Here is a 14,968-nt window from a genome sequence, read left to right as displayed (position 1 = left end):
GGTTGACAAAATATTTTGCAAAAAGGTTTGCCAAAAATATTTTACAATAACGTTTTAAAAATGTATTCATGATCTTTATATAACCCAACATTTAATTTTTAAATCAAATTTTGAGATTTCTCAAAAACTGTTGATTTTTGCAAGAATCTGGTATGTTCGTTGGATTCCATGCATCATTTCCTTTCTGAAAATGTATATTTTATATGTTTTTTATTATTACATTTAGAGATACAATAAAAAAAAACTAGAGCTACTGTGGCTCACGAGCCACGAATATCAGGCGGTGACTTCTGATTGACCTCATTTGAACTTTGACCTCGGGTAATTTCGAATTGACTGCTCATGCTCTCTCAAATCAAGGGTAATTTGCATCACATTTAAGCCCAATCTGGTCATTGTTAACATTTGACCTCATTTGACCTTTCCTGACCCGTGAAATTGGATGACCCATACGGTTTCATACTCCCCAAGTGTCAGGGATCATTTTCCGCAAGTTAGTTACCATGTTACAGCCTAATTGGAGCAACTTTAAATTTGACCTGACCTTTAACCTCGGATGACATTTGCGGTTTCAGGGGGCGCAACACTAAATCAGCGTCCCACAGGATAACGTGTGAATTCAGCCTACTTCAAGCGCCATTCTTGGTGACCCTGCAATACTTGGCAAAATAAATTTGGTATCAAATAAAGCTCTGTTTCTGTAGATTCCAAAACTTTATATCGATGACCATTGACTTTTTTCGCTATTACGCGGTGCAAAAATACCATTGAAGACACTTGATGAATTCATATGAGCTAGCTGATATTGAGTGATTTAAAGTGAACATGTAGATATGGTCGCTACAATCTCATATTCACTATGGACTATTAGCCGAACATCGTTGTTACATAAAATGCGCAGTGATTTAGTGTTGCGCCCTCTTCATACTCCCCAAGTGTCAGGGATAATTGCCAAGACACATGCCATGATTGCATTTAGCCCGGGCATTTAGCTCTCGAGCCTAATGGCTCTAAGCTAAATGCAATAACTCCACGGCGCGTGCGATTTATCTTGACTAATGCATTGCACTCAGTTCATTATCCTTATTGTATACATGCGCGTATTTTTTTTGGGGGGGGGGGCTTTGGGGGCGCCAGCCCCCCGGGGTCAAAGCAGGGGGCGGCAAAATCGAAGGGGCGGCAAAAAGAGGGGCGGCGGAAGAAGAAGGGGCGGCAAAACGAATTAGTAAAGAAAAAAGGGCGGAAAATGTGAAAAAATTGGACTATACATCAAAATGTGTTGCTTTTGGGGCGGTAGCGCCTATAAATCCTTTTTTTTTTTTTTTTTTTTTTGCTCTTCACTTTTTCAAACGACCGTAAACAAAATTGGGGCAACCTTTTCGGGCTTTTGAGGAAGGGGCGGCAAAATTGGATTTTCTTCAGCCCCCCGGGGAAGGGGCGGCCACGGTACGCCACTGGTATACTTACATACAATGTGCCGCTGTAAGTACCCATCTAGTACCGATTAACACGCCTCCACACCGGTGTCTGTTGGCAGTATCGCGCATTGAAACCATCCATGGCCACTGACCAGGCAAGGCGTCATAACCATCTAAAATACGAATGTTCGGAGCTCTTTGTGTCCCACAGTAGCCAGTTTCAAAAATATCTGGAAAAGAGAGAAACATGCATAATTAGTAAAAATGAATTGTAGATGATAAAAGTAATTATAATATAGTTGGAGTATAATTGAACGAATTCTTGGCAAACATTTAATATTGCGCGCACATACGAATCATACAGGGTGTCCCAAAAAAAAGAGGCCCCACATTGCGCCCTCTTTTTCTCCTATTTCTGAAAAGTTGATCAAATATATTTTGGTATGTAAAGAAACCTTTAATCGTTAGCTTTAATAAACCAAAACAATTATTTCAATCGGCTCATAACTTTTGAAGATATGTCCTTTCAAAGAAATGTATCCGTTTTTCACTCTGTCCACGGAGGAGGTTTGGCTACTTCAAAGATTGGAAAGTGCATATACCATGCATGAATATAAAACATTCCTCGATGATAACTTTATAAAATAACAACTTTATTTAAGGGCATGGGCTTTACCGGTGGGCTTATGGGTTATGGATTTTGTTAAGTGTCATTAATTTGGGCGAAATTGATGTGGGATGGGACTTCTTTTGCTATACTTGCAATTACTTATGTTTTTCTCGTTTCTTGCTTTCTTTTTATTGACAACATAAGTCATTTCTCTTTTTGGAATAAAAGGTAGCCCTGAAAAGGGCTGTTTAGTTTGTCTTTGCTCTTTTGAAGTAAGTTTACTGTGCTGCTCTGCCCTCTACCTGGTTGCCTCCGTGACGAATACAGGTTTCAGCCCTAGTTCTCATTGCATTAATTGCGTTGCGTACCATCCTTAAGGCCTTGTGCGCCGGATACTTGCAAATGCAGCAGTAATATGGGGTTGCGAAGATGTTTGAAGCTAGCTGGTGATCCTCGCTTATAGTGAATGCTTTCCCAAGACTAATGCTATTATCTATCCATGTCATTAACCGCGTGTTTCGTTTAAATCTTTGATGTAGCCAAACCTCATCCGTGGACAGAGTGAAAAACGGGTACATTTCTTAAAGAGGGCATATCTTCAAAAATTGTGAGTCGATTGAAAGAATTGTTTTGGTTTATTAAAGCTAACGATTAAGGGTTTCTTTACATACCAAAATATATTTGATCAACTTTTCAGAAATAGGAGAAAAGAGGGCGCAATGTGGGGCCTCTTTTTTTTGGGACACCCTGTACGAGTAGAGCGTCAATGCAAACGTGTTAATAATGTCCCCAACATTATTTTATTATACCATTTGGTAAGATTATCGGCAATCTTGTCTGTCAAGATAATTTCTAAATAATTAATCTGTCAGCCTAGCTGTTATATACTTACCACCCTCAACAAATGTTGGCGGTGGAGGTAATATTGTTGTTCGTGGTGCCGGTGGGGGATTTACTACAGGGGGAAAATCCGGATCAGCTGGTGGTGATGATGTTGCAGTTGTACCATCATTACGATTGTCTGTAAAGAAACAAGAAGAATTACGACATAAAGTAATACTTTATCGGCGGTAGTATAACAAAACATATATCTTCAACTCAAGTTGTCAAACAATTTTGTTTGGCTGCAGCATCCCTTCAGTATCTCCGGCTCCCAGGAGGTGCTGGACATACTGTAAGTACAGTGTGCGCGGCCGTCCTGGTTTTCTCTTCCCATGTGATGGAATATAATAAAGGGCATTCTTTCACAGGCTCGTCGTCTTCGAGAAATTTGAGTTGATGAATCCTGACTCTGGCAACCAGTGGAGTGGTGTTGGTCATGTTGTAGATGGTTTCATTTGGAATCCGATCCACACGCTTGATGTTTAACATGACTCTGTAGCAAGATGTTGCAAAGGCAATGATCTTGTTTTCCATGTCCTTGGTGATTACCCATGACTCAGAATATGTGCATTACCCAGAAAGACAGTAACACAGGTTGTACAAAGGCGTTCCAGTTTCCACAAAGCTGCCCAGGCTAGTACTTTTCTTCTTTTTTAGGTCTCCAACGCTAGAGCCCATATGGGAACCCAAGTAGGCTACATGTACCATGTAACATGATTGTATTCCATAATGTCGCAGCACTGAAAACATGACGGACTTTTGAAGTCCACATAGGTGACTGTCAAGGGAAGTTGGTACTCCTTGAAGCTTCACATGATCCTCCTCAAAATGTGTATTTGCTGAGCAGAGCTGCGACCTGATCTAAAACCAGCCTGCTTCTCAGTAAAGGATCAATGTGAGGTCGAATCCTGTTCAAAAGGATCTTGTTGTACACCTTTGCAGCAATCGACATAAGCGAAATACCACGGTAGTTTGATATGTGAGAGAGGTCGCCTTTCTTTGGTAAAGGATGATTACATTTGTGACCCACTGACGTGGCGGTGTCAGCGTTGAGAATACTTCCATACCGGATTTGAGAATCATGTCAATCATGCTATCCCCTCCTCCCTGAAGTGCTTCAGCAGTTGTAGCACAGCCCAATGCTGCTGCCTTGTTGGTCTTCATGGCTGCTATTGCTTCGACTACTTCTTTACGAGTTGGGGGCTCAGTGATAATAGAAAGATCTTCAACAGCTGGTGCAGGAAGTTCTAAAGCTGCTGTGCCACTGTCGTTGTTAAGGAGTGAACTAAAATATTCCTTCCATTCCTCAAGCAGTTCATGGTCACTGGTTGTGGGGATGATCCGTCCCTCTTTTTGACTTTCACCCTTTCCTTGAGTTCTTCCCAGAAAGCGAGTGATTTTCTAGGTTGTAGTATTCCCCATTTCGGCTAGCTTCAGGTCTTCCATCTGCTTATTGAGGGTAGCAAGCTCATCAGATTTGTTGATAAGAGTTGTTAAGGCTACTGTTCAAGTTCCTCCATCTTTCTCTAGATTGATGAGACTTTGAAATGTAGTACCGCTTTTTGGCCTCATTCATTTCAAGTTTAAGTCTGATGGTTGCATCTGATACCCAACTTGGTAGTCCGCATGGCTCTTGCTTTCCAATAACTTTCTCAGCAACTTCACGGACCGCTGTTTCAAAGGTCTCATACCTATCAGAGATGGGTGTGGCGTCATCCATGCTCAAAACCTGGAATCTGTTTGATAGCTCCAACTGAAATTCCTCCTTTGTATCAAGATCTTGCAACTTCTTCCAAATGTATTTTGGTCTCTTGCAAGGTTTCCCTTTGCTTGTTCGCAGACTGGTAATACGATGATCGGAGTCCTCTCCTACTGAGTTGTATGCTCGACAGTTGCGGAGAGAATTTACCCGTTTGCTGTTTATTAGAATGTGATCTAACTGTGCATGGGTTGATCCAGCTGGATGGGTACAAGTTCAGAGACAGTTTCTGGGTTGGGGGAATCTCATTTGGGCCGGTCTGAGATTGTTCTCCTGGCAAATGTTGACCAGACGCTCACTATTGTCATTGGTTGAATCATAGCAGTATGGATCGATGACCCAAGGATGGGAAAGTTAACTATCTGTTCCTATTCTGGCATTAAAATCGCTGAGGATGAGATGGATGTTGTGCCTTTTCATACCATCCAGGTGGTCAGATAGAGATGAATAGAGTTCCTCCTTGTCAGAAGATGTTGAGCACTCAGCGGGTGCATATACAACAGTGATGCTAAGCTAAGGGTTACCATGGAATGTTACAAATAGTATTTTCTTGGAAACAGCTTCAACACTCTTAAGACACATGTTAATGTGCTTGGACATGGCCAGACCCACTCCTCCATGCCTTTGCTTGGTAGCAGAACTGAATATTCCCAGATAGCAACACTACGTTGGCCCAACGTTGGTCCAACGTGGGCGAACTGACCTTAACTACGTTGGGCCAACGTTGCTTTTCGACGTTGGCCCAACGTGATTTTGGCCGGGCAGCCAACCACCACCACGTTGGGCCAACATTGGGCCAACGTTGGGCCAATGTCGATCCAACTGACCCAACGGCAATACAAATGTAATTTGCGACGTTGGGCCAACATCAAATCTTTGATGTTGGGCCAACGTTATTTGACCAACGTTGATCCAACCAATAGCCAACGTTGATCCAACCATTGGCAAACAAGCCCAATGAGAAAAAAAAACCCGAAAAAAATCAGTTACTTGTGTATACTGTGCTTACTTTTAAGTCTTACATTACCCTACTCTCTATTTTACAACGAAGACAAATTAACTACCTTAATTTTACACAAGTCACTTACCTTAGTACCTACCGGGATTCGAACCAGGGACCTTCTGTTTGTAAGTCTGATGCTCTACCAATTGAGCTAACTGGGATTACATAGTTGGATAAGTGTTTGAAGTTAATATAAGCTATATTTTCATGACTAAACCTGCCAAAGTGCATCTTTTTAGGGATATTGATCAAATTTACTGTCAATATTGATAACATTTGCTATAAATGTTGATTGAAAAAAAGAAATAATATAAAAATATAATTCTTATTGTTGATTTAATTCCAAAGCAATATTGTTATTACATGTATAATTACATACCTAGTAGGGTATAAGCATTATCATTGTTATCATCATCATTATTATTATTATTGTTATTATTATTATTATAATATTATTATTATTATTTATTTATTTATTTATTTATTTAATTATTATTATTATTATTATTATTATTATTTTATTATTTTTATTTTTATTATTATTATTATTATTTGATATTATTATAAGTTTATCTAATGGGGCTTTGTCACTCTTTAATACGCCTTAGTAGTAAAAAAAATAATTATAAACATGATCATTTCCATGACTTGAACAACAGTTTATACCATCGTTGGTCCAATGTTGGGATTCCAACCGTTTGTGCGACGACATTGGAACAACCTCCAAGTAACAACCGTCATTTTACGACTGACTGGCTACGTTGGTACAACGTTGGCATACCGACTATCATTTTAAGGTTGGCACAACAACGTTGGCCCATCCTCGGCGTACCGACCGTCATTTTAAGGTTGGCTTGCTCTGTTGGCTCGACGTCCCGGCTCGACGTTGGCATATCGACCATCATTTAAGGTTGGCACAACAACGTTGGCCCAACGTTGACATACCGACCGTCATTTTAGGGTTGGCTAGCTACGTTGGCTCGACGTTGGCATACCGACCATCATTTTAGGTTGGCAAAACAACGTTGGCTCAACGTTGTCATGCCGACCGTCATTTTAAGGTTGGCTGGCTATGTTGGCTTGACGTTGGCATACCGACCATAATATAAGGTTGGCATAACAACGTTGACCCAACGTTGGCCTGACGTTCCCATACCAACCATGACTAAAGGTTGGCATGTCAATGTTGGTCCAACGTTGGCTTGGCGTCGGCTTACTGACAGGACCATGCCGACCATTGCCAACGTTGGGCCAACGTTGTCTTGCTATCTGGGTTAACACCCAGTTCCTATCATCTGACCAAAGTTCATCAGTTGGGCTTGGTGTAATGAGACGATGTTCTTGAATTCCGGCAATGTCAATACCTGCATCAGCACAGCCCATGAATAGCTGATGGATTTTCCCTTGTTGTTTAACAGTACGGACATTATAAGTAGAGGTTTGAAGGTAAACAGTCGACAATAATCATGGCTAACAGTTCGTGATGGTGTGCCGAGTTCCCGCTGATCCGTCATGGAGTCAACAGTAGACTGACGCTCATCTAACCTCGGTATTTTTGGAGATTTGCTTGTAGTTTTCGTATAGTTTTTGTCCAGTCCCAGCAGCTTTATGGGTGATCAGTCCTGTTTCAGCTTATTTCTGGACACAAACCAGCCGAGATCTACCAATATGCAGTAGCTCGCCCCTGATCTGGAACATGTTGCCCAGTGTTGGAAGGTTGACCAATGACCAATGATGACATGTTCAACACCAGCCTAATGACCGCTGGGAAGTAAATCTTCCTTCTCCGCTCTTTGGCCCATGATGAAAATTCGGAGCCATTGAGATAGGCTATTCAAATATCACTACCGTCCTTGATCCCTTAGAATACTTAAGAAAACGACGATGTAGCTTGATGTTCATGGCAAGAGACCTTGGAACTAGACTAGCTCTACCAGAAAAACAGCACCCGATCTTACCGCACTGTTTTCCAGCAGTTTAAGGACAAAGTCCGACCGGAACATAACTCACATGTGCTCTTTAAAGACCTGGTATTAAACCTAACCTAACAAATGCCATGAACACCATTATGAGTAATTAGAATGAGAACGAACGGAGCAATATTTCATCATGATTGTGTCGCTGGCTGAACTGTCTACATCGTTACAGTATCAAAACAAATGGTCAAGACATTTGAACATACTGGCCGTTGAACCTGACGGTTTCCTTCGCCCTAAAGCTGACATGTTCAGCAACTGACCTAGGGAGGCAGAGGTCGCTCATTCCCTCACTCTGGTAAAATACCAGCCCGCACCTGGAAGCACCCAATGGGAAATCTAACACCAGAAACAGCACGTTAAACACGGATTCTTTGCAACCGGGGCTGCAGGTGTTGACAAAGGTAATTTCCAGCTCCCCGACACTACAGCAGTGTCTCTCTTTTATTATTTGCATCTGACTATAAAATGTAAAACTTCAGCTAAAACAACAGATTATACCCTGGCCTTAAATGCAGTTCCGGGTGTGTTTCACCAACATAAATTGATCGTAAGGTACGATGTATCGTAACTTCCATTTCACTGAGGAAATTTACGATTGGTACAAATCGCATGTATTTATGACAAGAACACTTCTTTATACGACGGGTTACTTACACTACCATTAGCGTCAATCCGTTTTGAAAGGTGTGTGTGGGGATGTAGGGTCGGGGGGAGGGGGCAATCGGCCTGAATTGTCAAAAAGTGACTGAAAAGAACAAAAAATGAGTCATTTTGCCGAAAGGTGGGGACACGTTCCCGCGGGATTGACGCCGATACGCTATGAAAACCGTAAGTGAAACACACCCGATATGGCTTCAAAATAATTCTAAATACTTGGTACTTACCCAGCACCACTCCAAGAATAACACCTAGTACTGATCCTATTACAACAAATGTCACTACTACAATGACGCAACATATTAGAAGACTCCGAGCATTAATCCTACTAGTCGGCGTAATCGTTTTTTGTTGTTGCTGCTGCTGCTGAACTGGTAATCCCTCGATGGTAGTGAGAGTGGGAGCCTAATTACACCATCTTTGGTAAAGGATGATTACATTTGTCCGCCACTGACGTGGCGGTGTCAGCGTTGAGAATACTTCCATACCGAATTTTAGAATCATGTCAATCATGCTATCCCCTCCTCCCTGAAGTGCTTCAGCAGTTATAGCACAGCCCAATGCTGCTGCCTTGTTGGTCTTCATGGCTGCTATTGCTTCGACTACTTCTTTATGAGTTGGGGGCTCAGTGATAATAGAAATATCTTCAACAGCTGGTGCAGGAAGTTCTAAAGCTGCTGTGCCACTGTCGTTGTTAAGGAGTGAACTAAAATATTCCTTCCATTCCTCAAGCAGTTCATGGTCACTGGTTGTGGGGATGATCCGTCCCTCTTTTTGACTTTCACCCCTTTCCTTGAGTTCTTCCCAGAAAGCGAGTGATTTTCTAGGTTGTAGTATAATTCCCCATTTCGGCTAGCTTCAGGTCTTCCATCTGCTTATTGAGGGTAGCAAGCTCATCAGATTTGTTGATAAGAGTTGTTAAGGCTAATGTTCAAGTTCCTCCATCTTGCTCTAGATTGATGAGACTTTGAATTTGGTAGTCCGCATGGCTCTTGCTTTCCGATAACTTTCTCAGCAACTTCACGGACCGCTGTTTCAAAAGTCTCATACCTGTCAGAGATGGGTGTGGCGTCATCCATGCTCAAAACCTGGAATCTGTTTGATAGCTCCAACTGAAATTCCTCCTTTGTATCAAGATCTTGCAACTTCTTCCAAAATGTATTTTGGTCTCTTGCAAGGTGTCCCTTTGCTTGTTCGCAGACTGGTAATACGATGATCGGAGTCATCTCCTACTGAGTTGTATGCTCGACAGTTGCGGAGAGAATTTACCCGTTTGCTGTTTATTAGAATGTGATCTAACTGTGCATGGGTTGATCCAGCTGGATGGGTACAAGTTCAGAGACAGTTTCTGGGTTGGGGGAATCTCATTTGGGCCGGTCTGAGATTGTTCTCCTGGCAAATGTTGACCAGACGCTCACTATTGTCATTGGTTGAATCATAGCAGTATGGATCGATGACCCAAGGATGGGAAAGATGACTATCTGTTCCTATTCTGGCATTAAAATCGCTGAGGATGAGATGGATGTTGTGCCTTTTCATACCATCCAGGTGGTCAGATAGAGATGAATAGAGTTCCTCCTTGTCAGAAGATGTTGAGCACTCAGCGGGTGCATATACAACGGTGATGCTAAGCTAAGGGTTACCATGGAATGTTACAAATAGTATTTTCTTGGAAACAGCTTCAACACTCTTAAGACACATGTGAATGTGCTTGGACATGGCCAGACCCACTCCTCCATGCCTTTGCTTGGTAGCAGAACTGAATATTAAAACCCAGTTCCTATCATCTGACCAAAGTTCATCAGTTGGGCTTGGTGTAATGAGACGATGTTCTTGAATTCCGGCAATGTCAATACCTGCATCAGCACAGCCCATGAATAGCTGATGGATTTTCCCTTGTTGTTTAACAGTACGGACATTATAAGTAGAGGTTTGAAGGTAGACAGGCGACAATAATCATGGCTAACAGTTCGTGATGGTGTGCCGAGTTCCCGCTGATCCGTCATGGAGTCAACAGTAGACTGACGCTCATCTAACCTCGGTATTTTTGGAAATTTGCTTGTAGTTTAGGTATAGTTTTTTGTCCAGTCCCAGCAGCTTTATGGGTGATCAGCCCTGTTTCAGCTTATTTCTGGACACAAACCAGCCGAGATCTACCAATATGCAGTAGCTCGCCCCTGATCTGGAACATGTTGGCCAGTGTTGGAAGGTTGACCAATGATGACATGTTCAACACCAGCCTAATGACCGCTGGGAAGTAAATCTTCCTTCTCCGCTCTTTTTTATTTATTTATAACATTCGGCCGAAGCCAGGCTAAACCCAATAGTGCTCAGAGGCTACTAAATTCAAGGGATGCCTCCAGATATGACGGGACAGGGATATGGGAAGAGGTCCGATTTTAGAAGCAGGAGGAAAACCGGAGCACCAGGAGAAAAACCTGCGAGGACGAGCATGGATCGGCAACCAAACTCACATGTGGCACCGCGGGGAATTGAACCCGGGCCACAGTGGTGAGAAGCGAGTGAGAAGACCACTACACTAACCCGCCCTCCCTTGACCCATTTCACTGAGGAAATTTACAATTGGTACAAATCGCATGTATTTATGACAAGAACACTTCTTTATACGACGGGTTACTTACACTACCATTAGCGTCAATCCGTTTTGAAAGGGGCGTGTGGGATGTAGGGTCGGGGGCAATCGATCTGAATTGTCAAAAAGTGACTGAAAAGAACAAAAAATTAGTCATTTTGCCGAAAGGTGGGGACACGCCCCCGGATCGACGCCCATGTACGCTATACGAAAACCTTTAGTGATACACACCCGATATGACTTCAAAATAATTCTAAAATATCGTACTTACCCAGCACCACTCCAAGAATAACACCTAGTACTGATCCTATTACAACAAATGTCACTACTACAATGACGCAACATATTAGAAGACTCCGAGCATTAATCCTACTAGTCGGCGTAATCGTTTTTTGTTGTTGCTGCTGCTGCTGAACTGGCAATCCCCCGATGGTAGTGAGAGTGGGAGTTTGCCTAACTATACCATTTATTTGCTGCTGCTGAACTGGCAATCCCCCAATGGTAGTGAGAGTGGGAGTTTGCCTAACTATACCATTTATTTGCTGCTGCTGAACTGGTAATCCCCCGATGGTAGTGAGAGTGGGAGTTTGCCTAACTACACCATTTATTTGCTGCTGCTGCTGAACTGGCAATGTCAGACCGACATTAGTAAGAGTGGGAGTTTGTGTAATTAAACCGTTTTGTAAACCGAGCAGTCCTGGATTAGTTAATCCTTGACTAAGTACAATAGACCGAGGGCGACCAAGTTGAAGTACATTAGTGTTCTGTAAGTTAGAGTTGACCGGGAGACTCTGAAAATGAAACATTATAACACTGTCAATCTTTGCAAAAGTGTAGAAGGTTCTCAAATTACTCAAGTGATCAAAACATATCACGGAAGTTAATTGTATCAAATCAACACAAGCCATAAGTGTGTATGGTGTCCCACAAGACTCAATCCTTGGGCCATTTCTTTTTATCATGTATGATTTACCAGATTTTGTTCATAAATGTTAAGTAAGTATATGCTGACTGTACTAGCTGAGAATAACATTATCGATATTGTTAATTATGATAAATAATGATCTCCATGAATATGCTGTGTGTGATGGCGGAAGTGTTGTGTATAGGGGTGTGTATAGTATTTGTACGATGTGTTTGGGCGATGTGATTGGGGACCATTTGTATTTCATATGGTATACATTAGTGTTCTGTAAGTTAGAGTTGAGCTGAAAACCCTGAAAAATAAACATTATAAAACTATAAATCTTTGCAAAAGTATATAAAAGGTAGATTGGAAAGGGCATTGGTTACAGAATCCATTTTGAGACATTTAGTGGTTTGCATTATTATAATATTGAGTTTTTTTTAAATAATTTTCTTTAAATCACTGTCAAACCCCTTACAGGTGCGTCCCTGTGTCACGTGGGGTGTATAATGGGAGAGAAATGTTGTCTTTTGTACCGGGCTTTTGTAACAGATTGACTCACAAGAATTCTTGCAGACCGGTTTACATCCCCAAATTAGTCAACGTAAACTGTTGTCATATATCACGTATGTAAGATACCGCGAAAAAAAACTGTGATGGGAACTTTATGAACATATTTCAAACTTTTTACTTACCGAATATAGGCCACCGAACGACATCGCACTTATTTTCCTGTTAAGTACTGTCCGATCTACAAAAATAATAAAATACACCATCAAGATGAATGAATTGAGATTGTTTTGACATTTTGAGAACATCTTCAATTGATGGGGGAAAAAGATCCGCAATTCAATAAAATCGTATAATTTAATTAACATGTTTATGTTTTCATATGACGAGATTTTTTGTCAGGTGGTACTCCTGCTCCCCATAGCTATCCGGGACTCCGGATCTTACCAATTGAAATCTCAAAGAAGCCTGCCGCATCCCTGGCTATGTACACGTACAATGTGATTCCAAATTATACAGATTTGACATTTTAAGTATATGGAATATTTTCTTGCAAAATTTCAAGACTATACATGTAGTCTGAAACACCCCAATTGATATTTAGGCCGTGCGGTTATGCAGACCCTGTGCGTCATGTCAAGTCTGTAGGCCTATATTTCATAAAGTAGGTAATGGGGATACGCATCCTGCAACGTAACATAATCACAATTGGGAACGATTGCTCGCTATACAAGAGAAAACTGAATAGAAATAATAAGAAAGAATGAACAGTTTACCAACCCAAAGTGTTACAATTATATTTATAAGAGACATCAAATAAACACAAATCCCGACTGGCACACAGCCCAACTTGAAAAAAGCAAGGGAATGTGCCGGCATGGGAATCGAACCCACGACCTTCCGATCTCTAGACGGACGCTCTATCCATTAGGCTACCAGCTCCCACTGATAAACGGTGGTTAAAACTGGGTCTAATGTAAGCAGTCGAGGTATACAATACACACAAACAAAATAATATTACACAAGTACAGGAGATCATTACTCAGATCATTACTGATGCTTAATCGCTTACCCATAATACCCAGTATGCTGTTTATTAATTTTGTTGTAATTTGGTAAACTGTTCATTCTTTCCTATGTTTTATACTTCTTTGGTGGTGACATGTATTTAGGAACAAAAATACTATTTTATTAATTATGGTTAATTACTTCTAGAAAAAGCGAAGATTAAAGGTTTCTTTGTTCTCGAGGTCCGTGTCAAGGATGATTACTTCAAGCCTTGACCAAGTTCATGGAAATAATAATTTGAGCAATGGTGCATGCGTTTTGAGGAATGAATCGAATAGATTTTTATTCAGTCCAAAAAGGTTTACCTGCATGAATTAAGGCCAGCATTTAAGAAGTCCAACGTTTTTCCGTCCGTTTGTCTGTTGTTCTCGAGCTTGTTTTTTTTTTTTTTGGGGGTCTTGTTTGAAAGGTGGGTGTGGGGATGTGCGGTAGCTATTGGGTGCATTTTTGGCATAACTTCGAGTGTTTTTTTTCTCCAAAAATCTGGAAAAAGTGCCGATTCTTCATTGTTTTTTAACTTTCCAGAATTGGTCAATTTTACCAAAATTTGAACAGGAATAATCGAAAATAGTATTGTTATTTAGGCATATATTAAGGATTCATGAATAACAATTAACACTATTATTGCATATTATTGTAGATTTTTATTCTTTTCAGTAGGTAGGCCTATGTCAGGCTTGTTTCAGTTTCCGTTTAAAAAATCTAGCAGCGTTTGCCTCCCAAACCGGATATCAGCCCTTGTAATTAAAATGTTTATTGCAAATTTCCAGTAATTTGTAATAAGTTGTTACAAACAAATTCAGCCATTTTATTATTATTATTATTATTATTATTATTATTATTATTATTATTATTATTATTGCTGTTGTTATTGTTGTTGTTGTTGTTATTAGGCCTATGTCATTCACAGTTATAAGAAAACTTGCCAGAAATTACGATTTTAGGGATATTATACGGTTTTTCTAACTGCTATGGGTTTTTTTATATCAGAAAATTTCTATAAAAAACACAAAACAACAACAACAACAAACAGAAAAAAGAACATTCTGTAAAGGACATTTCTGTAAAAGCATTGGTGTTCCATTTTTGTCTATAGGTGCGCCCATTTTGGTACTTAAATTGACTCATTTGGTTCGACTTCGGTTTTTGTCGCTGCGAAAAAGCGGGCGAAAATCGGCGGTAATTTCTTGTCGGGTTTCTTGTAGGAACCACTGCGGCAAAATTCGCCCTGGAAAATTTGATGCGTTTGTGGCAAAACAAGAATATAATTTTGTCCAGGAATTTTGTGTTTTGTAAATCAAATGACATGTTTGTTTGCATTTTGCATGAAATCATATAAAATCATCAGAGCAGGACATCTGACATGACGTGACCATAAAAAAGCTGACACTCCAAAAAGGCCACGCACGGCAAGGTCGATTTTAACATAAAACGTGCACCACGATGCATTTGTTTGTTTGTGTCAGTGGGGTGTTTTTTGTGTTTGTTTGTTTGGTTTGATGTTTTTTCGGAATCACGTTTTGACCAAAAGTGCCATGTTTGGCCAAAAACTTTTGAAGCCGATATATTCTAGTTTTTGAAT

At 40.7% G+C, this 14,968-nt stretch overlaps 1 protein-coding gene across 1 annotated transcript in view; it reads right to left on the bottom strand.

The window, feature by feature from the left end:
• Positions 1–14,968, bottom strand: part of LOC140154702 (uncharacterized) — a 28,638-nt gene that overhangs the window by 8,727 nt on the left and 4,943 nt on the right. The window contains exons 2-7 of the mRNA XM_072177269.1: positions 12,504–12,559; positions 11,169–11,692; positions 10,951–11,014; positions 8,536–8,713; positions 2,921–3,049; positions 1,468–1,648 (exon numbers count right to left, since the gene is read on the bottom strand). Coding sequence (XP_072033370.1) covers positions 1,468–1,648; positions 2,921–3,049; positions 8,536–8,713; positions 10,951–11,014; positions 11,169–11,692; positions 12,504–12,527 — 1,100 coding nt within the window. The 5' untranslated portion in view covers positions 12,528–12,559. The remainder of the gene's footprint in view (positions 1–1,467; positions 1,649–2,920; positions 3,050–8,535; positions 8,714–10,950; positions 11,015–11,168; positions 11,693–12,503; positions 12,560–14,968) is intronic.

Source organism: Amphiura filiformis, chromosome 6, assembly GCF_039555335.1.
Source record: "Amphiura filiformis chromosome 6, Afil_fr2py, whole genome shotgun sequence".
Taxonomy (NCBI): Eukaryota; Metazoa; Echinodermata; class Ophiuroidea; order Amphilepidida; family Amphiuridae; genus Amphiura; species Amphiura filiformis.
Note: the sequence above shows the minus strand (reverse complement) of the source record. Positions and strands in the feature narration are given on the sequence as shown.